The sequence below is a fragment of the Triturus cristatus genome, chromosome 7 (genome assembly GCF_964204655.1).
Source record: "Triturus cristatus chromosome 7, aTriCri1.1, whole genome shotgun sequence".
Classification (NCBI taxonomy): Eukaryota; Metazoa; Chordata; class Amphibia; order Caudata; family Salamandridae; genus Triturus; species Triturus cristatus.
The window spans coordinates 545,526,491-545,552,712 of NC_140590.1; the positions used below are offsets into that span (position 1 = coordinate 545,526,491).

Genomic DNA, 26,222 nt, shown 5'->3' on the forward strand with positions numbered 1-26,222 from the left:
TTAAACAGAAGTCCCTACTTGGTAAGGGGTTTACCTTTCTTATCAGATCCGATCTTTCTAGGGTCACACTTGAGAAGCAATGGGAGTTTGGAAGGCGGCTCGAGTCCTTTAGGAAGTTGGGCGCTTCTGCTCAATTGGTGTTCCCGGCCTCTCTGAAGGTCATGTATAATAATAAAATGGTAAACATCAGGTCAATTGAAGCTGCTGATGAATTCCTGACGGATATAGGCAATAAGTCATCTGGTAATAGTACCTAACTCGTTTTCTTTAGGCTTTGGTTTAGGTCCTTTTACTGCCTTATTGTTGCTCACAGGGATTGAAGCACGGGGAAAAAAAAAAAAAAAAAAAAAAAAAAGAATGAGAAGGAAAGTGGATGGGGGAAAGAAGATGAAGAGGGGAGAGAGAGAGAAAAAATTAAAAAAAAAAAAATAAACAATAAAAATATATATATATATGATAATACTAAAAAAAAAAAAAAGTACACTATCTTAAGTGGGATCACCTCTTTTTCCTTACTTTTTAGTTGTGAGTTTGGGGGGGCGTGTAATGGGAGCCTGAGGTAGGGGTGCCATCTACTGGACTTGATCCGGTTAGATACACCACGGGTTCTCCACGGGGAGGGTGAAGGGTGGGGGGGGGGGGTTCACGGGCAAAATTCAAAAATTCCTCATCAGCCATCTTTTCTATTTTTTGTAGGTTTTGTTAAAGTCTCTCATGTTGTCCTGCGAGTCTTCTTTTGGAGGTGGGTCGGTATATATCTGGTATATATCTGGTCGCATTATAAAGGCAAGACTGGCTGTGCTCTGGTTTAGTAGTGATGTCTAGTTTAAAGATTATGTCCTGGAATGTCAATGGGCTCCGTACTAATCCTAGGGCTAGAAGATTGATGCAGTATCTCCGGGACTCTGATGCCCAGGTCATCATCCTTCAAGAGACACATTTGATCCAGTCTGAAATTGACACATTGGCTAAAAAGAATAAATGGATTGATTTTATGATATCAACTTCACAATCTATGACTTCCCGAGGAGTGTCATTGATTTTCAGAAAACAGCTTAGGGCCAGGGTATTAGAGTCTATAGTCGACCCTGCGGGAAGATGGGTTATTGCTTCTGTGGTAATTATGGGTGCCTGTTTTACTATTGTTGGATACTATGGTCCCAATCTTGATGACCCTACATCTTTGGGAGTGATTTTTTCTCACCTTTTGTCCTTCCCGGAACCAGTTATATTAGCCGGCGATTTTAATATTGTTTTAGATCCAGTCTTGGATAAATCTCATAACAGTAGATCCCGTGTCCCTTCAAAATCAAGATCTTTCTTGTTGAATGAGATGAAACAATACGGATATATCGATATTTGGAGGTTAAGAGCCGGGCAGCAGCAGGGTGTTACTTTCAGAAATTATAAATATAATCACCAGTCCAGGATAGATTTTATATTAATCAACCATAGTTTATCCGATGCAGTTAGGGACATTTGTTATTTTCCGTCACATCTATCTGACCACTCTGCAGTTTTTCTGGAACTTATGGTACCTACCTCCGACATAGTTAGGACTTGGTCCTTTGACCGTTCTCTACTTTCTCACCCTGAAGATGTCTCTTTTTTCAAATCTGAAGTGAGGTCTTTTCTAGAGATGAATGTGGGTTCTGCTGGACCTGGTGTGGTCTGGGACTCACTTAAAGCCTCTTTGAGGGGTCTTATTACAAGTAAGATGTCATATAGAAGGAAGGAATATAGAGAGGCTATTGCCTCAGTTGAGGCGGACCTGACTAGTGCACAGGCCGACATTGATGCCAACTTAGCTTCCACAGAAGCTGTTTTGGCGCCTTTGCGGGTTAAACTATTGACCCTAAGAGGCCAACTGACCTCGATCCTTAACCGGCGGCTTCAGGAAAGATGGGAGGCCAGCGAAATTGCTCATTTTCAGTATGGGGAGTGTGCTGGTAAATTATTGGCATGGAAAGTTACAACTGATCAGGTCCGTAACAACATCAACCTGATCTATGTCAATAATGTCCCTCTTTCTTCTGATGCAGATATTAGAGCAGCATTTAAAGATTTCTATCAAGATATTTACCATGAAGATAAGATATTGGATACTGATACGATTAATGAATGGCTTGGGAAAATAGATCTACCAAAACTCTCTGCTGATCAATCAGCAATGTTAGATAGTGAAATCTCGGAAGAGGAGGTAAGGGAAGCCATTCGGGATGCCAGGAAAGGCAAGGCCTCTGGGCCTGACGGGCTGCCTGCTGAAATATATAAATCTTTGGAGCAGGAGCTGGTTCCTTTCCTAGTTATATTGTTCAATCAGATACTGCTTGATGGAGTACGACCACCTGTGTCATGGGATAACGCATCCATAACTGTTATTTTGAAACCAGGGAAGTCTCCAACCGCCTGTGGCTCCTACAGGCCGATCTCGGTTTTGAATGGAGACTATAAGATCTTTGCCTCCATTCTTGCAAATAGATTGGCCTTGGTTGCTCCTTCCATTTTACATGTCGATCAGAAGGGATTTATTAAGGGGCGACAGCTTTTTGAACTAACTTTTGATTTGATGGGTTCAATAGACATGGCATGTTTGAAGTCTTTGCCCTTGGCGGTGCTCACGCTGGACGCCACCAAGGCCTTCGACAGAGTTAATTGGTTGTATTTGTCGGAGGCCTTGGCAAAGTTTGGCGTGGGGGGTAGATTTCGGCAGGCGATTAGTCTTCTTTATAGTAACCCTAGTGCCCGTGTCTTGGTTAATGGTATACTCTCTGACTCATTTGACATCTCGAGGGGTACTAGGCAGGGATGTCCTCTCTCCCCACTCCTGTTCGATTTATATGCTGAACCCTTTGCCCAGATTTTGAGGGACAGTGTTAACATCAAGGCATTTGCGTACAGGGGTTGGGAGAGAAAGGTGGCACTTTACGCCGACGATATTCTCATTTTCACGTCTGACCCGCATGAGGCCCTCCCAGTAATATTCAGGCTGGCATCGGAGTTTGGGATGGTCTCTGGCTATGAGATTAATGCTCTAAAGACTGAGATGATGACCTGGAACATCGATCAAAGTACCTTCGATTCTGAAATCCAGCCGGCGAGTCGGATGAGATACTTAGGTTTGGATATTGTATCTGACCTCGATCAGATTACTATTATTAATGTTTTAAAAATTGCAAAGGACTGTCGCAGGTTGCTCCAGTCCTGGGCCCATCTTCCACTCTCCCTACTGGGCAGGGTCAACCTTGTCAAAATGTTCATCCTGCCTAAGGTTTCTTTTTTGTTTAATGCGATACCTTTATGTTTTGATCCCGCCTCCATCAGGAAATTACAGTCGGATATTAGCACCTTTATTTGGGATAAACATCTCCCAAGAATTTCTTGGAAAAAAATTAGGAGACATAGGGAAAAAGGAGGGCTTGCTGCTCCTGATCTCCAGGCTTATGCCTGGGCTTTCCAGCTTTCACATGCTAGGATCCTACTAAAAAGACCAGTAGGGGTTGGAGTGGGTTCCCTCTTTTCAATGTTATTGGACGTAGAAGGTGTAAGTCAGTCAGGGTTTCTTTTTAAATTTGGAAACCCCAAGTTTTTCAAAAAAATTAAATTGAAAATTTTAAGGGGTATGGCAAGAATGTGGGCCCAGGTGTCTAAAGCAATTAAAGTTGGTTATTATGGAAGTAGGACACCTTTGTGGGGCCTTCCTGATGGTCCAGCATGGTTAAGGGATGCACTAGCTACACCTATGAGAGAGGCAGGGTTGGAGGAGTGGGGTAACCTTTTTGTTGACGGGGACTTGTTACCCTGGGATTATCTTTGTACAAAAATTGGTCCACACTTCTCCAGGCTCAAATATCTTCAGATGTTGAGTTGGTCTCGTGCATACTCTGCTCAGCCTCCACATGGTGCTAAATATTCCTTGGGCGTATATAGCTATCTTATAACGCTTTTGGCAGATAAGCCACCTGCCAAATAGGAAATTTCACTGTGGTATAATCTAATCTTGGAGGAAATGGACGGAACTTTTTCACTGCCGGAGGATCTTTGGTCTCAACATGTCATCAATTCCGATTTGCAACATCTTTGGATTTCGTCTTGTAAGATGTTGTGGGATATTGTCAAGCCTGCATGGTTACGCAGGAACCATCTTTTCACCATTCATCGAGCATACTACTCACCCCTTCGTCTTTCTAAATTCTCTGAGGGGAGTAGTGTGGCCTGTGCGAGATGTGGTTTGGTGGCTGCTTCTGACATTCATATGTTCTTTGATTGCCCACATCTGTCCTCATTCTGGGATGCCATTAGTAAGACTCTTTCACTTTCTGTTGGAGTTAACATTACCCTAGATTTAACATTAGTAATTTTTGGTTGCTACCAAGGGGTCCCCTCCTTGGCAAAAAAGCTTATTTTTTATGCTATCTTGCTAGCCAGGAGGGAGATATGCAGAAAATGGAAGGATTCTTCACCTCCTTCCATTAATGACTGGTATGCTTCTACTTTGCTGGTCTCCAAGCTGGACCTGGCCAGATCTGGTAATCCTGACACAAGATCTTTCTGGCACCTCCTGAATTGGGATCATTGATCATCTGGGTTTTTTTTTTTTTTTTTTTTTTTTTTTTTCCCCCAGGTCCAATGATTATGCCATCATCCTCATTCCGGGGGTCACTTGTTTCATGGTGCTAAGTTTAGTACCTTGGCTGGACTTTAGCAATTGCTTGTCTGGTAGCAAATCAGTGATCATTGAAGGTTGAAACATGTTGCTGAGGGGTGAGCCTTTCGTTCTATTACTGCCCCTACCAGTCTTGGCTACTGAGGCAGCACAATGTGTGTAAACCTACAAGATTGCATATTTAAACTTGTCTGGCAGATGAGGACAAAAAAAAAAAAAAGAAAAGAAAAAAAAAAAAAAAAAAAAAAAAATATCGACAAGAGGTTTTGGGCTCTTAGAAGCCGAAAACTGACTGAACTGAGAGTAAGAGCTCACAAACTGGAGCAGAGGAATTGAGAGATGTACTAATCGTGTTCTAGAGCTGCTGCCCTAGGCTTAGGAGCTTTTACGTAGCAGTACTGAATGTAAAAACTCTCATACTACAACCAGACGATTAAGTTCAGAGCTCTAAAGCCACTGACCTGATTACCAGAACTTTCAAACTGGGCCTGAGATTCACACATTGCAGAACTTCAGCCCCTGGAGGTTGGACATCACAATCTGGGACCTCATATTTAGCACATATTTCTAGAATAGCATCTCTAGTCAGACACCCAGGAGTTATATATGGAAGTGCAGGGCAGGGAACGGAGGCAAAGAGTGTTGATGCCAGACCTCAAATATATTTTAATTTCAATAAGAAACAGTTACCTACTTGTAAAGCCTGGTTATTCATCAAAGGGTTCTTCAGTAAATTCAGGAGCCCTCATACTCATGACCACTGCAAATCTGTTTATGTGTGGGGTGTCAGAATATATTTTAATACAGAGAAAACTGTATTTTTAAATAATAAATAAAATAGCACATCTGGTTTCCCTTTCCCACCCCTAATTAGAAATGAAACATAAAATAAAAAAAAGCGGATAGGCAGCTAACCTTAAAGCAAAGAAAATTGAGGCGCAGCTAGAATGCTGTCAGGATTTCCTGGAACCCACGATAAATGATGCGGACAGTTAACACCTCCGTTCATTTTGAAAAGCAACTTTAGGAAGGATCTTGGTGGCAGTTCCTGGCAAACCCTGCAAAGCTCAGCAGGTTGCTTATGCGTACAATAGAGAATACCACAATGGATATCCAAGATTACAAGTAACCTTTTCATTTCCATCAAGGAATATTTATTGGCATTTATGAGGTCTGCACAGAATGGCAAGTTGGGCTGAGATTCTAAACTTCAAACACTTGCTAAAATAAGCCCTGACTGCTTCAGCTCACTACCTCTGGAGAGTTAAGTGCCAACATTGAGTACATGTGTTATCCAGAGTGCAGTGCCCAGAATTAAGTCATTCAGTAAACTAGCCCATTTTTACCAACTACAGTTGTTCTAGTTAGCTACTAGCTAGGTACATATCTTCAAACTAATCTTAAAGTGCATCCACAAACTTAAACTTAACAACTACTGACATCTACCACACCTACCCACTTTGCAGGCCTCTGGCACCCATATTCAACCTATCTCCGCACCATCTATCCTACACCTTTTCTAATGTATATAATGTAATATATGAATTGTCATTTACTTGTCTTTATCAAAACCTATCACCCACCATATCTTCAGCCATACTGCCGAACATATCTTTCCAAGCCTATTTGATTTTGTACTAGTAATTTTCTATATACAGCATTTCATTTATGCATGCAACTGTTTTTGATAAACACCTTTTGTTATTGTGTTAAATGTTTTCCTCTAATATTTCTATAATTTTTACAAAATCTGTAAATAGTTTTCCTATGTAAGTGCTAGAATTTAAATAAATGATAACCCATGCAAAATTGACATAAAACACTTTTTGGACTAACTCAATCATCATATGAAAACGCATGGGTAAGCATTGCCCATTGTTGAAGATTACAGTCTAACAATCATATGGACACACTGAGGTCTTTATAGCTCATAGGGATGGAATACATTCTTTGAAAGCCATAGGTGTGTACTGCAGAAAACAAACCTCTTTGAAACTGTTGGCATACAGTACAGATTTCTGAACAGGCAGCATCAGCCTAGAGATATGCACGATATTGAATTCTTTTTATTTCAGCCCAATATAATCTGGTTTTGTCTGGGGCCAATTATTGGATCTAACAGGGTCTTCATATGCTGTGCAGGGAGCGACAATGGTACGTACCGGTTTCATCAGAGACACTGGGCCGCTTGCTTCCAGTGGGGGAGCGCATGACATCATCGCTGTACATCAGGTACATGTCAAACTCGTCGTCTTCCTCGGAGGTGATGATGGGCACATCAGGGATGATGGGAACTGCAGAGAAGAGAGAGATGTGTATGCTATCCATAGTCATGTGGCGATCAATCATAGCAGCTTACATCTTTTGATTACACAGTCGCCCGGTAATGGGACTCCTCACCGAAAAGGTAAAACATTATTATTTAAAGAGCCCACACACAGCTTAAGAGTAACCTTAAATGTTCTATTTAGCTAAGCAAAATTCACCATGTACCTTTCATCCTTCCAACTTTTTCAAGGCTAGCATTTTGTTGATAGTATCTGATATTGTGGCAAATCGTTTCTTTAGTTGTGAAAGGAATTCAAAGTGTGTAAGTGGTTACTGTATATGAGGAGTTGTTCATCATTTCTTTTAAATTTCCCACTTCACGGCTGTGGGGACTGAAATGAAATGACAAACCACTTGCTCATGCCATAGCTACTATTGGTGCAGCAGGTGCAATGGCACCGGGGATCAGAACCCTGAGAGACCCATTGAACCATGATATCTGCTGTGTTTTACTACCCTAGTAGTAGTCGAAAGGGGGATTTTACTTGCTTTGCACCCATGCCCATGGCCTTCTTGCAGCGCTACTGCGCTTGTTACATGGAGTCCCACTTCCACCAGTCAAATCTTCTGTCACAATTAAACATACAGAGGTCTGGTCACAAACTGCATTTTGCAGTATGTTAGTAGTCCTACAGTAGTACTAAAAATGCTAGTCACTAACCTACATGCAGAGGACTACGCCTCCACTGATTTTTTATGTGCAGAGATCTCCACCCCGTCTGCAGAGATCTCCGAAAACAAAGGTATACATTTTAGTAGTAAATGTGGGAAGGATGGGGGAGTGGCTGGAAAATGGGGAATATTTATAAGTAAATTAGGGAGGAGTAAGAATGGGTTAAACAAGTGCAAATGTGGGGTTTAAGTAGGGACATCCAGTCACCCACAAAAGAGTAAGCCTGTTGCTATTCATAAACTGCACGTCTACAGCTACTACAGCCAAAAATGATCCAAAACTACTTAAATGTATTTAAGCTCAGGGGTGGAGTAAGTCGAACACAACAGATGGCCAACCACTGGTACTGCAACACATAGAAAATAATGGAGGCAGGGAGGTAGAATAAAAGTTCATAGGAACTAATGTTAGATTTAATAAAATTATTTTATCTCTTTTTATATATAAATACATTAAATATAATGTTAAGAAAAGTAAATATCAATACAACTTCACTATTCGTTTTTTATAAAATATGTTAACATTTTTAAATGTAAGTATTAATTACATTTTTAGTTAAAAAACGAATTACCTTTATTAAATTTGTTATACATAACTTGAAACATGTACATAATACATACATATATATTTATACTTTAGTTGGGATATATAAGTTTAAGAAACAAATATAATTTAATATATTTAAATAATTAGCTATTTAATTAAAAATTAAGTGACTTAAGGCCATAGCATTTATTTGTTTTGTGTGCTATGTTTTTAAATTAATTACATTAATATTTAACATTAAAATATTTATTAGTTGTATACCATCCAAGAAAAAGCAAAACTTTTTTTTCAAAAAAGATCAGTCCACTTTCATTCTAAGAATGCAACATTATTCAATTTGAGTGCCCAAAGTTCTGATCCAAAAGATAATTATGATATAGTTCATTCAAACAATATTTAATAATTGACACAAGCAACGTGTTTTTCAACACTGCCGCTTTTTAAGGGCTGTAAAAATAAACTTAAACCCATATTTTCAAATGTACAGAGAATCATCCGAATGCCAAAGCACATGACTATTTGCAATAGTCCAACATGAACATCTCAAAAATAAAATCATAGGAAAAATAACATCACCAACTTATAAACATGCTGTGAGAGTCTGATATTCACTGATACAAAGATTTGTATAAACCTGATTCACATTAAATTCACAATATTGAACATCTCAAATAGTGAAATTATAATAAGAATGGCCCACCGCTGCCATAGACCCCGATACCACTGTAAGAATTGCTTTGTTCCATTGATGCAAACAAACAATGTAATAGACATTTTTTAAATTTGGTGATGAGAGATTTGGAAACACAAGGATATGATGGGTTTGAGTCTGATCTAAATAAAGATAAACTAAAATCATTACATGAATTGACGTCTGACAGATCCATTACTATAAGGCAACCAGACTAGGAAGGAAATGTGGTTGTCATGAATTTGAAAGATTACAATTTTGAGGCTATTTGCTAATTGAGGGATTGTTCTAATAACATGAAGATTGAACATGATGTTCTTGACGTATTGAGGAAGTCTCTCAAGTCCAAATTAAAAATACATCTTGGCAGACAGTTACTGGAGACAGAGTAGTATTAAATATTTGAATGTTGAGGATCATTTAATTCCTATAATTTATTTTTTATCCAAGATACACAAAGGAGAAAGGATACCCCCAGGTAGAATGATCATATCAGGTACAGGATCATATACAAAAGATTTATCTAGCTGCTTTTGTGAGTACTTTACCCTCATATATCAAAGCCACAAAATACTTTTTGAGACAAGTGAGAGACATTGTTTGGGGTTCAGATTTTCTTTTGGTAACAATGGATATGAATAGTCTGTACACAAGCATTGAACATGAAATTGGTTCGCTGGCTATTTTCAACATTTCCTAATGCTTTTAGCTTTATCAGACTTTGTGTTATCTAACAATTTATTTTTGTATCAGAACCAAGTGCACCAGCAGAAAAAAGTAACGACAATGGGCTCCAAGTTTGCTCCCTCTTATACAAACCTTTTTATAAGGTTGTATGAGAGGGAGTATGCCTAGACTGGTCTCTGGGAAGAGTGTGACAATCTTGTGTAATGGGGACATTAACTTTATGATTTGGAAAGGTACTGTGGAAGATTTGAAAACCTTTCATAGACATTTAAACAGTAACAGATTTCATGTCACCTTAAGTCTTGAATACAGTCAAACCAATATTTGTTTTCTATATTTGGAGTTGTATATTGATGAAGGGAGACTTGTATCTAGATTATTTAGGAAGCCAACATCAACAAGTGCCATTTTACGTGCTGGATCGTGTCACTTAAAGAAACAGATTAACAATATTCCTTATGGAGGATTTCTAAGAGCCAAGAGGAATTTCAGTCTCCGGCACGAATATGAGAAACAGGCATTGGAAATCACCAATAGATTTTTTCAGAGAGGTTATAATACTAAGGTTTTGAATTCAGCTAGACAGAGAGCATAAAGATGAATTGTTGAAAGAAAAAGTGAAAAGATCGACTACTAAAACCGTGATATCAGGTTCATTACAACCTATAGCAGTGGTAACAGTATAATCTACAGAAGTCTACTGATGTATTGGGAGGTTCTCTCCCTTGATCCAGAAATTTCTAGATTATTACTGCAAAAATCATTGGTCATTTTTAAGAAAGCACATACTTTGAAAACCTTATTAAGTCCTAGCAATACTATTGAGTATAAGGAATATTCTGAATAGTCTTCTGATGCACAAAGATGGTTACCTGTGAAACCAAGTGGTTGTTATAAGTGCAGAAACTGCATATGTTGCAAATATGTATTGGACAACAAGAAAAGCTTTACTGGTGTTACCAACCAATATACATTGGAGATGTTGTCATTTATGAATTGTAGCACTTTGTGTATATTTATTAGTGTGTATTTGTAACAGAAATTACGTTGGTTGTGCAACGATGAAACTGAAGGAGAGATGAGAGGAACACATTGTAGCGATTAAAAACAATGATTTGAAATATGGCGGTACATTTCAAGAAGGTGTTGGACTTAGATAACACTCGATTTTTTGCCATTGAACACATGGGGCCCGATTTCGATGTCAGGCGGAAAGCCTCAGACAGTCTGTCGGAGGCTTTCCGCTTGGCATTGAGGGTTTCCCTCCGACCACTGTATTAAGATGATGCCAGCCAGAAGGAAACCCGTGGGGGGGATTATGCTCCTCTTCCGACTGGCTCACAGAGCCTGTCGGGAAAGAAGCGGAATTGTAATCCCTTGAATGACGCCGTCGGGATTATAATGTCAGTTTCCATGTCGGCCTTTCCTACATGGAATAGCGGTCTGAAAGAGACTGGGGGGCCCTAGCAGGGCCCCCAATACCCCTGAACCTCTGCTATGAGTTCTAGGGGGCACCTATTGTGCCCCCTAAATATCACTACACCGTGTGGCATGCACCACATGGTGCATGCCACACAGTGCAGGGATGTTTACAAACATCCATTTTCCAATGGAAGCTTGTGCTGCAGGCCTTTTCCGCACAGCTCACAAGCTTTCATTGGACTCTATGGGCGTTCACATCCTAATACTGCGGTCGGAACCGCCGACTTAGGGCAGGGCGGTTCCAAACCGCCTGACATCATAATGAGGCCCTATGTTGCTAGCAGAAGAGGTGGGAATGTGGAGAAAAGAGTTAGGGTGGGATAACTTCTGGATAAATGAATTGGAAACAGTGCAGTTGGGACTTAATTTGGACAGGGAGTTATATACGTTACTTTAAGAGTTAATGCAATACCTAATGAAAAATGGTTGGCCTTGTGTGACTGTGGAGGTCAATTTCACAACAAAAGTTTGTACTCTATTGATTAGGTACAGAACTATTAGAAGTCATAAAAACCTCAGCTGTTTCCTTTGCCTGTGGTGACGTTTTTTGATTATTTGTACATCTATAGTAGATATGGTATTGAGGGAATGATATGATACTATTAGGCTGTGAAAGTATAGGGTTCGAGTGCAGAGCACGGAGTCTATTTACTTTGATGTTTAATTAGATTTGATTATCATGTACACCTTTTTGAAAAGAAAGAGAAGTTTTTCTGATCGGAATGTTGTAAGATTGGGGTGCAGTTACAGAATTATAGGAAGACATGGAAGCTATTAGCAGTTTCCTCTGCCAGTGTTAGCATATTGTGGTCATTTGTAAGATCAATCTGAGATGTGGCATGGAGGAAATAGAATAGTAGTTTCCTTTACTTGTGGGAGCCTTTTTAACCATGAAAGGATAGGACTTGAGTACAGAGCATGGAGTCTTTTTACTGTGAGGTTTAATCGTATTGGATTATTACGTCTCTTTTCCAAAAGAAAGAAAAGTCTTTAGGATCAGAATGCTGTAAGATTGTATTGAATCATGTCACAGAGACTTTGCTATATTTTTCTAATTTTAATTTAGAGGTTTAAATATTTGCTGTTTTGAAGCAATTATGGATGTGTAGCTTTAGGGGATTGGCACCACTAACATTATGGTCTTTGAAAATAGGATTCGAATACAACACAATTTGCGTCAATATGTTTTAATACATTTTAATGGAATAGAACTTGTTTGAGCTTCAGAAAAATGTATATCATGTTATAACCTTTTTGGGTGTATACCTTTCATAAGAATTGGTTTTGCGTTGCAAGTTGCAAATTGAAATAATTAGGCATGAGCATTAACTGGAAAAAGTTTCAGATTTATTTCCGGGGAGAGATCACGTGGAGAATGTTTGACGGGCAATTTTAAAACAGTATTTAATAAGGGTCTGTTAGACTGCTCGGTTTATTATGTAGTGGTCGGATTGGGACCTTGTCTGTTAGATGCGCGAAGGTAAGAAGCATGGAATGTATTGGTTAATTTGATGTGATTTGTGAGGGCATGGACTTAAGATGTGCAATGCTTATTTTACTTCTTTCAGTTTCCCTTAACATGTGCTGAATAGATTGAAATTTGTGCGATAGAGGATCATTTGCAAGATTTATCATAAAGTGAGCAGACCAGTTGTTTAGAAGGGGTTCTAATTTTAAGACACTAAGTTGTCTATTTACTCTTATTGGAATTGGGGGTGGGGAATTTGATATACTGTGAGATGGGCATGGGGTTAACTGAGTTTATCTGATAATGATTGACCAGGGTGTATGTTATTGAAAATGTTAACTTAGTATATTTAACTATGATAATTACTTGGTGTCATTATAGAAAGAAAGTGTGTTTTTGGGGGTTGGTCTGAGTAAGATCAATCTACTGAGTAATCGTGTTTTGGACACAGAATAATTTTTGGGTGTATTATTATCTCAGATATTTGTATCCGTGGAGTTGGAATTTTGAACTGATGATTGATCGGAAGTGGTCATATTGATTAGAAAAGTTCAGGTGGATTGCTAAAGAACATTACTTAAATTCATTGATGACAATGCAGAATATGTGCTGTGAGTGTGATAATTGTATTACAATCCTTTTCGTAATTGGGTCTTCATTGGGGTTCTAATCGGTGTCCTTCATGTAGTAACAACAGCTTTTGTGATAAACACATCTTTCTATTAAACTTGAATAAGAGATAGTTGCGAGGATAGGAACAATATTCCAAAGAAAAGTAATTAGGACAACAGCAAAATGATTGATCTGAAATATTTATATTTGGTTATTTCAACACATAAACATTATGGTCATCCAAAAGTTACAAAAGTTCTATTAATATGCCTAAATATATAGGCCTACAAATGTGGGCATATTACTTGATCTGTTGTAACTTTTGTATGACCATAATTGTATTGTATTGTATTGTATTGTAATCGCATTTATATAGCGCTTACTACCCCATACGTGGCGCGAAGCACTTTTTCGGCGAGTAGCACGCTACTCCAGGACCCATAAAGGATAAGTGTTGAATTAGTATAGTGAAATATGAAAGTAATTTAAGTGGTGGATAGGTTAGTCAGTTATTTGGATTCGGAAGGATAGCAGAAGGATAGAAGAGGAAAAAAGGTTTGTATTTATATAGCGCTTGTTACCCCTGATGGGGTGTTGAAGTGCTTTTTTTGGCGAGTAGCACGCTACTCCGGAAACCCATAAAGGATAAGTGGTGAATTAGTATGGTGAAATATGAAGGTAATTTGAGTGGTGGATATTAGTCAGTTATTTGGAGTGAGAAGGATAGCGGAGGGATAGAAGGGGAAGAAAGGTTTGCATTCATATAGCACCTGTTACCCCTGATGGGCGTTGAAGCGCTTTTATGGCGAGTAGCATGCTACTCCGGCGCCCATAAAAGATTAGTGTTGAAAATTAGTATAGTGAAATATGAAGTAATTTGAGTGGTGTATATGTTATTCAGTTATTTGGATAGTGTCTATGTGTTGAAATAAGCAAATATGCATATTGCAGATCAATCAATTTGCTATTCTAATTACTGTTCTTTGGAATGTTGTTCCTATACTCCCCACTACCTTTAATTCAATTTCATGTAACACTTGTCATCTGGATAAACTGACACTTGTGGGTGAGTTTCACGTAGGGCCAATTTCTCAGTTTATTTTTTCTCCTGTTCAGCTCTTGCCCAGGAAATGTTTGAGATATTAGATCAAAGGTTTGTAGTTGTCTATATTTCGAGATTAACATTGTGTAATTTGACACACTCCAAGAACGTTTTGTTCCCAAAAAATGATTTTTTTAATCATCTATTAAATATTATATAAATATGAATCATATTATATGAACCTTTGTATCGGGGAATATTAAGTTCTCACAGCATGTATATATGTTGGTGGTGCCATTCTGATTATAATGTCAGTATTTGAGATGTTCAATTCTGTGAATTTCATGTGAATCATTTTTAAACAAAATCTTTGTAGCTCTCACACCATGTTTAAAAGTTTATGGTTATTTTGACTATAATTTTATTATTGAAATGTTCATGTCGGACAAATAAGAAATGTTCTTTGACTTTTGGTTGCTTCACAGTATATTTGAAAATATGGTTTAAGGTTTGTTTATTTTTATTAAACAGTTTTGAAGAAGTGATAATTTTGTGAAACACGTGTCAGCTGTGTCATCATTAAATATTGTTTGGATGAACTACATCATAATTATCTTTTGGATTAGATAATTGGACACTTGGATTGAACAAAGTTGCATTCATTGAATGAAAGTGGACCGATCTCTTTTGGAAGAAAAGTTTTTTGTTTCCTCGGATCGTGTACAACTAATTTCTATATAGACATACCAATGGTTGGGGAACCAGTGATCCGAGTTTCAAGCACCAGGCTATTTAATCCTGTCACTCAAAGCAATTAATTGGAATTAAAATACTTGTACTAACTTATTTTTAGGTTTAATAAACTATGTGTAAAAATTACAAGTAATAACTTTACACTAGTATATTAGACTCCAACCCTTACATTTTATGGTGGGTACATGTGAGCCTACACTTTTGAGTAACTTTTCACTTGGTGAATAGCCAAACGTAGCAAAGCTACTTATTAGTGTAAGAATAAACTTACATGTGTAGATTTACTCATCCGTAAGTTTACCTTTGTAAAATGCCCTCATAATTTGGAACAATTTTAGATGCAGATCATGCACACTCCATGTTGAAAAGGGCTGTGAGGTGAAAAACTTGGACTTTCACACCAAATGCTTTAACAAACTATAATGCCCAATGCATGAAACATTTGTATCTAATTCTATGTCAGGACTCAGAGGCAAGGATTATGCTTTCCTTCGCTTTAATCACGTATCAAAAAAACAGCAGCCATTAAAGCAGTAACAAACTACTTTTCTCATAAACACCAGGGAAAACAAAACCATAAATGTATGTAAGTCCTTCTTTATTCTCTGCAGCTGGGTTCCAATGTAGTCCTCTATCGCTGCCTACTCTCCCTCTTTCTTCACTGCTCAGAAGCCAGTTAAGCGGTGTTTTTATTTCCCTCTTGAATTAAACTGGTGGTTTTGGGGCCTTTCTGAAGTGTATTTAAGCTTTCATGCCATGCTTTAAAATCGTGCCCATTTTAGATTCACTGTGGCCCTGTATCAGACAAGGCACTCTGGCTCCACGATGCACGTCTCCCTCATATTGGGAGTTAAGCGTGTGCCGTCGGAGCATGAATTTGACCCCGCCTTGTTCCCGCTGCCCTAGGCTATGTCCAGCTCAGCGCTGTGTCAGTATTTTCCCCTAATTTTATTGTTTGACGCCCCAGTGGGATCTGGATTTGGCAGTGCTTCTTTTGATGCCCTTTCGGGTCAGTAAATTATTTAACGCCTCTGATGGCCAGTGTTGTGACACAGTACCGGACAGCTTAGATTACCCACAATATCCTACACGGTGTCTGTGTCCCCAGGGCTCACGCCTGCCTGATTGCCTCCGGCCACTCACATTGCCTGGGCTCCCTCCCAGCCTCATATATCTACACATGTGTGTGTGTATTAGTAGGGCATCCTCAGCCCACATATTCAGGCCTTACGCGTTACTATGTCCCTAGGTGCTTATATACATATAGATTGTTAGCGCACAGTGCTCCCGATCATTTCTGCCAGAATGGCCATGCAACCCTCACATGCTACCTATAAGGAGGACGACTAATTGTTGTTCCTCCAGATGAATGAATACTTTTATGAGGCAGTTGACTCCTCGATCTACAGGGCAGTAAATGACCTCATGGGGCCCATGGACAACGCCTCTCTGATCAAATAGCGCGGGAATGAACCAAAACCGCGCAGATTACCACCCCAGCACCGGCTAAGCCCCCTCAGGTCTTGTAACCAGCTTCGGACCCACGCCACAGTGTGATTCAGACATGCTAGAACCCAATGATATCATCCATCCTAGGCCAGCAGAGTGGGTCCCAGCTGAAAAAGTGGCTAAATATGTGGTGAGATGGCTGCGCAAGCCCTTAGAAAAAGATGCCCACAGCCGCCTTCGGGTAGAGTGCCCTCCCCTCACCCCGGATATAGATGCCAAAATTACCACATTCCAAGCAAAGTATTTCCAAGATCTGAAAAAGGGCATCAATAGATCGTGGTGCTCATGCCAAGAGAAGCTTTTAGATGCATTAGGCCCTATGACCAAAATACCTCAGGTTCCCTAATCGCACCAGATGTCCTTTCCAACTGGGCCCTGTGCACCATAGTTTTCATGGGGAATGCCAATTGTGCTATGTCCACGGAGCGATGCTGCTCCCGCCTTATTAAGGTAGATCCTAAATTGGGGATCTTGCCTTGTTGGGAGCAGAAGCGGTTACGCAAGGGAAGTTGTTCAGGGATTCTTTTGTGAAAGATTTAATAAAACTTGTGGCAGCATTTCTGTTGTTAGACAAGGCGCAATCCAACATTAAGTGCATCTTCACACCCAGGTTTTCCAAGGGGCCAGTCGAGGCAGGGGCCGCTCGACTGGCCACTTCTAACACCCAGCACCCTCCAGGAGACAATGCTCCAGACGTGGTCTGTTCAAACTACCGTGCTTCTCCAATTTCAATCCAACGAGAGGACAACGCTTACGTGGTTGTGGAGGATTCAAAGGAAAGCAGGCGGCAATGCAGGCTACTGTAAGTGTCCTTCCTTCTGCTCATATAAGGGTAGAGGGGCGGCTGGTGCTGCTTCTACCAGTGTAGGCGGCGATGACTTCAGATGCCTGGGTTTTGCAGACAGTGCAGGGATTCCACATAGAATTTTACAGTTCCTCCCAGCAAGCTTCCTACCCAAGACCCATCTGTTTTTCCTCCTGCGATGCAGCGCTCATAGATTAAGAGGTTTTCGCTCCCTGCAGAAGGGCACCATCTGCAAGTCGGTAGTGCATCCCAAGAGTTTTCTCAGCAACCTTTTTCTGGTCGACAAGACCGTTAGGGGTCGCAGACCTGTGATCAACCTCTGAGAATTCAGCGAGTGGCTGGTGTACAGTCACTTCAAAATGGAGGGCATTCATCTACTCAGGGACATGCTGCTTCCGTCCGACTGGATGGTGCGATTGGACCTGAAAGATGGAATTTCTCAGAGTGCAGGCAATTTGTCTTATAGTCTACCTAGACGACATGGCCCAATGCTCCAAGAAACTGATGGCACACCTTTAGGCCACGATAAACCTATTGCAAGGCCTGGGGTATATCATCAACAAAAAGAAGTCTCTGCTCAACCCGGCCCAGAGAGCAATCTACCTGGGGTTCATCATAGACTCCACATCAGCATCCCTGTGACTTCCATCTTGGAAGATGGCGAAGCTCAGGCACGTGCTCCGTCAAACATTGGTTACCAGTCACAAAGAGATGCCGGTTCAAGCTGCACACCCAAGCTTACAAAGCACTACACAACAAAGGACCAGCGTGCCTCAACAAACGAGTGAACTGTCACACAACCCACAAGAAACTTTGTTCCGGACTTCTCTCCCTGGTAGCCATTCAACGCATTCGCTGAGCAAACAGCAGAGGCCACTCCTTCTCCCACCTGGAGGCTAAGACCTGGAATACACTCTCCTTGTACCTCATAGCCTCACCATCGGTCCAGCAGTTCAGGAAGAACATCAAGACCTGGATGTTCAACCAATAGGTAGAGGCAGCATGATCCAGCAGCATGATCACACAGCACCTTGACACCCTCACGGGTGAAGCAGCTGTGCTTTACAAATCCTGATTGAGTGAAACACTAGCTAACCCCCCAGGTCACTCAGACAGATCGCCCACTTCATCAGTTAAGGCGAATTTTTCCAGGCCCTGCAGCACCTCAAGAGATGGCACCTGAGAAAGGGTCAAACCTATTTGCAGTGGGTTTCGCTGGAGGTGAACCAAGAGAGGAAATAGAATAGTGGCTCTCTCATATTGAGGCCTGGAACAGGATGGCAATCTTCGGTTACGCTTCTGATCTGGTAATAGAATCGGATGCCAGCAGGTTTGGTTGGGGCGCAAGATGTGGGGATTTCTCCACCAGAGAAAGCTGGTCACCACAAGAACAGAACGTACATATAAATTGCTTGATGCTCCTGGCAGGGGAGTTTGCTGTTCAGTGCTGGATGAAGGACGGGATTCAGTCTTTGGTCCTACTAAAGATGGACAATGTCTCAGTGGTGAGATATATCAGTCACCTGGGGGGTACCAGGTCCAAAGCCCTGGCAAATATGGCAAAGGAGTTCTGGACTTTGTGTGTGGAGAATCAGATTTCAGTCAGGGCGGAACACCTCTCGGGCTGAGCGAACCAGATAGCGGACTGGCATTCCCAACACCTCCGGGATTTGAGTCTCTGGAAGCTGGACCCTCAGGTATTTTGCAACCTGATCGACAAATGGGGTTCATTCTCAATAGACATGTTTGCATCTCGCCTCGGTTCTTCAGCTGGAGACTGGATCCGCAAGCTGAGGCAAGGGATGTGTTCCTCCAAGTTTGGAGTCAGGAGAAGGGCTATGCTTTTCCCCCCTCCTTGATGATCATCCGGGCATCTGCTTAGGTATGAAGGCAACAAGTGGAGGTGGTCATGAGAACACCCACATGGAAGTCTCAGGTATAGTTTCCAGTTCTTCTGGAACTTTCTAGGGATGCTCCAATCCGACTCCCCCACTTTTCTCACATTCTGCTGAGTCTGGATCTCGAGCCGCATCCATTGGTGCAAGAGGGGTCTTTTCATCTAATGGCGTGGAAGATTACAGACAACGCTGGAAACTCCCAGGCCTTTCGCACCAGCCTGAGTTCCTCCTCTCCAGAGCCTGATGTAGTTCAGGTGCATAGTCGAGCCTGGCAGAGGATGGGCTATCATTCAATTAAACCTTTCTACTCTGAGATTTCAGCGGGGTGTGCTCCCATACATGGTGCCCCAATTGCAGAACATCCTTTTGTTTGCAGATTGATTAGAGGGATTTGCCTCTCTCTTCCACTAGAACCATGCTATGCAGTGCTCTGGGATGTTAACCTAGTTCTGAACCTTTGCTTGTCATGGCAACTGAATCGATTTATGTCCCGGTAAGAACTCTCGACCAAGTTGACAATGTTTCGATTACGTTTCACACTAGAATGGCTATAAATGTCTATTGCAATGTTGGTTCTTGCCTTTCGAGAGATGATGTTCTTTGCGTAAAAAGAGGTTGTGGAATGGTCACTCATGCAGCCTGTCTTTGCAGGAAATGATGGAGCGAAATAAGATGCGGAAAAGGAAACTTAAGGCGTGATTCGCGTGAAGAAAGAGGGAGAGTAGGCAGCGCCGGATGACTATGGTGGGACCTGGCTGCAGAGAATATAGAAGGACATATGGACTTTTTGGTTTTGTTTTCCCTGGTGTTCGGGGGAAAAGTAGTTGTTTAGTACTTTAATGGCTGCTCTGTTTTTGATATGTGATTAAAGCGAAGAAGGAACGCATAATCCTCTCCTCCATGTCCTTAACAGAATTGAAATTTACCTTCACTAAGCTAGGCAAATTTTCATTGTCACCAGTCCTGGAGGTCACTACACCAGTACCTAATGTGTCAATTTATAGGGCTTGCACATTATATATTGTCTTGGAAGCACTGCATTTCACAATATGTGCTGGATTTTTTTTTTTTTTAAAGAGTAAGGCAGCATGGTTTCCTCCTCTGGTCCTTGCTCTGGTCACACGTGTGTCTGTGTGGAGCAGTGCATGAACCAAATTTATGGTCGGACTAGGAAAGTACAGACACACTTTGAGGCACTCGCTTTCTAGGAGCATGGGCAACGCCACAAGAAGTGCATGCAGTGTGGTAAGGCATCACATGTATGCCAGAACAGTCCTGTTGCACTGCGTGATGTGGGTGTGCTACATTACTTTGGGCATTGTTGCATGGAGAACAATATGACATGCAAATACTTTCTGCAATAAGCCATAACAGATGTCTAAAAGCTTTTCTGCAGGCTGGATCAGCAGCAAAACAGTTATGTAATGAAGTACCCCTAGCAGGATTATGTAAATATCAGAGGTTACCATAAATAGTAAAGAGACAGGTTTTTAGTTGATGTAAACAAACTATATTGCTGCATTATGTGGGGATGGAAGGGAAAAAACTGTATTACACCAAAAAAGAAACTGAAGTGGGTAGTGGGAAGAAGCAGCGGATGTATTAATGCTCTGGCCATTTGTAGAATGTACAGTCTCACTGATTAAGTAACTTACTGGACATGGGCCGTTTAGGCTGTGTGGCCAGGTTCATGGTGGCCTCCCTCTCTGGCCCCCAGCCAGCTCCGTTCTTGGCCCTCACGGTGTAGCGATAGGGTTGTGACTCTCGCAAGTTCTCGATTAGAACCGTACGCTTCTTGGCTTCACTGATCAGAACCTTCTTCATTTGGCCGATTGATCCTAGGGAGACAATGTAGACACATTCACTCACACCTCGTTGATTTGGCTAATGGTTATACCTGACATTTATGGCTTCATAAGACGGCAGTAACATAACACTTTAAGAATATTTATTAACATTTTTTCAGTTCTCTGCTGACTGGCACAAAAGTACCCTAACAAACATCACACCATAACACCTATTCTCGCATAGAGTACTAGAAGAACGGCTATTTCTCCACTCTGGAGCGACAAAAGGAATAGCGCAAACAAACAGGGATTTAAAGGGTGGGACTGAGGTGGGAGCCTTAGGGCACAACAAAGAAAGTGTTCCGAACCACAGCAATATGAACCAAATATAAACCATTTCCACAGAATTTCTCTTACCCAAAGCACACTTGTACCACTAAGTGGTGGTAAAGCTATATGACATGGACACTAGCTCTCCTAACAACAAAAATAGCTCTCAACTATCTGAAAAAGATCAATTCAGTTCTTCCCTGAAGGATCTAGCTGCCTTTAGCTCCATAAAGAAGAAAGTGTTATTACCATGGGAAACTTTTAGCTGAGGTGGCTGCCACACTACAACTGCAACACTGAATGTCAGTAAGTCCTTGCAAACCTTCCCCTACTTGCACCATTTCTCCTGCAACAGCAATTAACCCAGGAAACAAGAATATCCTTTTATTTTCATATTGGATTCCCTGCTTCAAAGTCACTGCTTCATATGATAGCACCATGATTGTACCACTGAAGAGGGAGCTGTCAATTTGGATCGCGAGGGTAAACGGTATGCTCTTCCTCATCAAGGGAGGGCAAGCATAGTCAGGAGGGGTCAGATGATCCAAAAAGAAGGTCAGAAGGACCTTTATAAATATTAAATCTAGTGTCAGGATAAGTCACCCTAGCACAGGAACGTGGTCGCCCTCTTAGCACTGTTTAAAGCCTCATATGTCCCCACTAACGACAGCAGAGCTTTGAGGGATCCTTCCTAGAATATCATATCAATACTTCCTGGAACTCTGAGATCAGTGCACCAAGGCCTCCAGCACTTTCTGGACTTGTTCATCTCTGGAGGACATCACTTTCTCCACCACTGACAGCTGACCCTCCACTAGCTCCACTGTAGACTCCATGCCACCATCGATTACTCTACCTTCTCCAGGTTTCTTGTGATGAACTCTAGCTCCTATCATTTCTCTTACACCATTTGACCGCTTTTCTCCAGGTCATTATGGATACTGTTTCTAGAGCAAGACTTTTGTGTGCCAACCTAATACATTTTGGGTGTTGTAGACTTTTCATTCATCTAATGAGACTAGCACATCTGAAAACAGTGATTTGTTGATGAAAGGTTTAGGGCTGGAGACAGTGTCCCTAATGACCAGGGCGAGTTGGTTACCTGACCCTTTACAAGTTCTCAATTGGACACTTCTCTATTCTCCTCCTGACCTTTTATCCTCCAGTAGGAAGAGAAAAATGTGATGTTCATCTTTTAGTCCGCTTTCCTGTCAGTGTGTTAGACAGCTACAAGGGTACCAGCATGCAGTAATTTATTAAGCGGTCTTCCTTTGCCAGCCATGCCTCTCTCTCTCGCAGTCAGTTAGCTTTTAAGTAGGTGGTAGTTTAACTTGTGGCTGTGTTTGTGAGCCAGTGTGAGAGAAAGGTAATGAGACAGTGTGGCATGTTAGGAGACAGAGGCAGGTTAGCTGTGATGTACTGTGTCAAATTTGGGTGCAGCAACAGATAGATTGTGAGTTGGTGGCATGTTGGCAGCTGTGGGACATTGAATTTGAAATGGCACATTCACAACAGTGATTCAGTAACATGGAGTGTGATTTGGCGTGTTTGTTCTTGTAGTGCAGTAAGACTGGCTGTAAGTTGATATGCAATGGTAAAGTAAGAAGCGATATAAGTTGGTTGATGTTTTTGTAGCTGTAGTGTGAGTTGTTGTGGTGCTTATTTACTACTACAAGCAACACTACTTTTAGGTATTTAGTAGCGGGATAAGACAAATGGGATAGAGTTGGTGTTGTAGGTGTCTGGAGGTGGTTTGAGGACACAGACTAGCAGCTGAGTAGGTATTCAGTCTCTATGTGTTTTCATAGTCTAGCTCTCATTGTCACATCAAGTCTCTCTCTCGTTTGCGGGTAATCACACACAATACAAACCTCCCTTATAATAACTCCTCTCAATGCCCCCTCCACCTTATGGAATCTAGCTGCACACACAGAGCCAGCCTAACGCTTGGGCCAACTGAATGACCCTAAGCAATCTAGCTGCACACACATTCAAAACTCATCTATGGTGAGTGAGTACCTTGATCCACGAGTTTCCACTTGTGTCACAGTTTTGGAATTTCATTTCTTCAACTAATACAACATCTTTTAGTGTATAAATGTCCCTTCTGACATCAGTGGGTCCTGGAAGGCTGAGATATACCCTGTAGGCTTAGATCTGTTTGTACAATTTCTGAATTTCTGATATATAGAAGTCTTCTGCAAAGCAGTATTTGCATAAAGTCTACTCTTGGGTCACTGGCCGAACATGAAGCATAACCATCGCCTAATGATCCACTAGGGAGAGGATGTAGAACATCGGCCAGAACAGCCAATTCGAGAGCCCGGGATCTGCGTTTGAGTCTCGGCTCAACATCCTGTGATTCTGGTCAAATCACTCAATCACCCTGTGTCCATGGACAGCGTCTGGATACGCTTATGGGTGATAAGCCGCACTATATAAATCTATGAATTTTATTTTATTTACCATATTTACAAGCCACGCCAGATTTCTGTATTGGGGGGAGGAAGAGGGGAATCAAGCAAAGGGGAGGAGTCCTGCTATTTGCAAGGGATGCATGGCTTTGTAAGAAATGCTCCTCCCTGAACCACAAGACCACAAGTTATTCAAGCTGACGTTTCTGGAAATCTAGTGGGAAGCAGACGATTAAAGCGTAATCCACGAGATTCCTTTGCAAGGTGGATGACTCGGAATGCTGGCAGATCACGCAGTTCTGCTGGAACTTTTCACATAATTCTTTACCAGCAGATAACCAAATCGATCTCTCTCTTCTCCACCAATGTACTACAAACTTACCTCTAGCACATGACTCGCCTTACCTACAGCTCATTTAGGTGGGTTTAGATAAAATCTTGGGTCATGCTACTTGACAAACTAACTGTGTAAGAACAGGTAGGAGGGGACTACTGACTTACTGTTGTCCTCGTTGACCAGGCCGTGAGCAACCTCATAGGCTGTGATTTCCCCATTTGTCTCGGCAGGCTCAGCCCAGCTCAGCTGTGTGACGGTGGATGATATCACAGTGAATGCCAGCCGCCCTGGCTCGCTGGGAACTGAAGATTTAAAAAGAGATGTGGTGTCAGAAAGTAGGCCTGGGCAAGGATATTCCCACCTTTATGCTGGTGGGCCTGTGAACATCTTGAGGACTAAATTGCTTCAGGCAGGGGAACAGGAACATGGGGGATGGAAATAAACACAATATTATAGAGAGCCAGACAAGTTATCTTTATTTTAATAATGAATGTTCAATATACATAAAAGCAATGGAAACCTGCTTAGTCTTTCATTATCAACAACATAACTCATGTAATTAAAGAATAAGCTAGAAAGTAACCAATCAACAGCAGAAACATTTGGAATTTATAAAATGGTAAAGTTTAAGGGCCTTAATATGAGTCTGGCAGTCCACGGATCACTAGACTCACTGTGGTGGTCTCCCAACTGCCCTATTACAACTACGAAGGTTGGGCTGCCCTGGGATCGCTGAAACCGCCAGGGAGGCGCCGTTCCCTGGCGGTTGTGTGGCTGTCTTGAGGCTGCAAAATGTTTGGCGGGATTGAGGCCGCCCTGCCAGGCATATTACGAGTTTCTTCTCCAACATGGTATTCATGTCTGCAAGTGTGTCATGAAAAGTGTGACAGAGAGGAAACTGGACCTCACACCATGTGGATGCACACAAGGGGGTACATGGTGTTCCCCCCTATGTGCATGCACCTGTACCAGCACGGCATGGTCTGCAGCAGGCCATGCCGTGCATGAACTGCCTTTGACGTTCCCATTGCAGTGCCTATTTCATAGACACTAACCTGGGAACGCCAATGAACCGCCCGCCAGACAAGGAGAAAACTCCTGATCTGGCAGGCAGTTTGTACACGGGTTGGTGGTGCGGGAGCGGGGCGTCCCACTTCTGCACCACCAAACTCGTAATGTGGCCCTAAGCTTGTGTGATTTGTTTAATACCTCAACTCGATGTATCTTCATCAGCACTGTGCTGGTGGGATGTGTGTTCTTGAATTGGCAGAACACTTCTGAAGAATATAAATGGATAATGATTTGAATACTTGTGAGGGAACTAAGTGGATGCAATTTATGAATTAAAACAATTAAAACGATCAGAAGGTTTGGCAATTCATTTGTCCACATTATATGGAGTGCACAGATTGAGATATAGATGTTTGTAGAGGGTCCCCTCGGACCTTGAGTTTCGGCTGTACCAGTAAAAGAATTCACCTATTCAAGAATGACATGCAAGACTTGTAGCACTTGTCACATTTTAAGTTCATTTTGCATGTGAGTCAGAAGTTGGAATACACCACGCATAAATAGTCAGTTTCACAAAGTAAACATAAAAATTGGTTTAAGCCAAGTATCTAATTATGTGCTAAATATCAACTGAATACAGTTTTATGATATATAGGCCTACACGTGAGAAATACCATTGCCCCAGGAGGAGATATCTACCACTGTGGTAAATAGCTCATATTTCCAGTTTTTCAACTTGAAATTGAGTCATAACATGCAGAATCGGTATTTAACACACCACATTCCCAAAATGCCGCTTTACATGCCTTTTCCCCATATAACCTTTGGCAGATTCGACTTGTATTCTGATCCCTGAGCAAACTTCTGTTTAGCCCTTAACTTTGTAATGAGGGCTCAAGTCTGCTGAACAATACGAAAGATCCACCTCAAGGCACAAAGAATCCAGTGAAATGTAAAACTGGAGGTTCTAATATTTAGAGTGTTTCTTCCAAATCAACAGGAGCAATATGAAAAATGCCTTAAAAACGCAAAGAGCAGGGTATCCCTCTGGAGCGTACGTGAAGTATTGCATTTTTCATCCTTCACGTAAACTTCTGTTGGAACAAAAATGTATTCATTTTGGGTGAAGTCGTGTGTGTGTGGCACCAAAGATACTGGTAGGGATGGGAAGTTAGGGGCTTTA

The 26,222-nt window shown here is 41.4% G+C and overlaps 1 protein-coding gene across 5 annotated transcripts in view; it reads right to left on the reverse strand.

Moving 5' to 3' along the window:
- The window catches only part of ITGB4 (integrin subunit beta 4), a 261,824-nt gene that overhangs the window by 38,800 nt on the left and 196,802 nt on the right, over positions 1–26,222 (reverse strand). For all 5 annotated transcript variants that reach the window (XM_085616984.1, XM_085616983.1, XM_085616982.1 and 2 more), the window contains exons 30-32: positions 24,193–24,330; positions 20,816–20,998; positions 6,829–6,960 (exon numbers count right to left, since the gene is read on the reverse strand). In XM_085616984.1, coding sequence (XP_085473110.1) covers positions 6,829–6,960; positions 20,816–20,998; positions 24,193–24,330 — 453 coding nt within the window. The remainder of the gene's footprint in view (positions 1–6,828; positions 6,961–20,815; positions 20,999–24,192; positions 24,331–26,222) is intronic.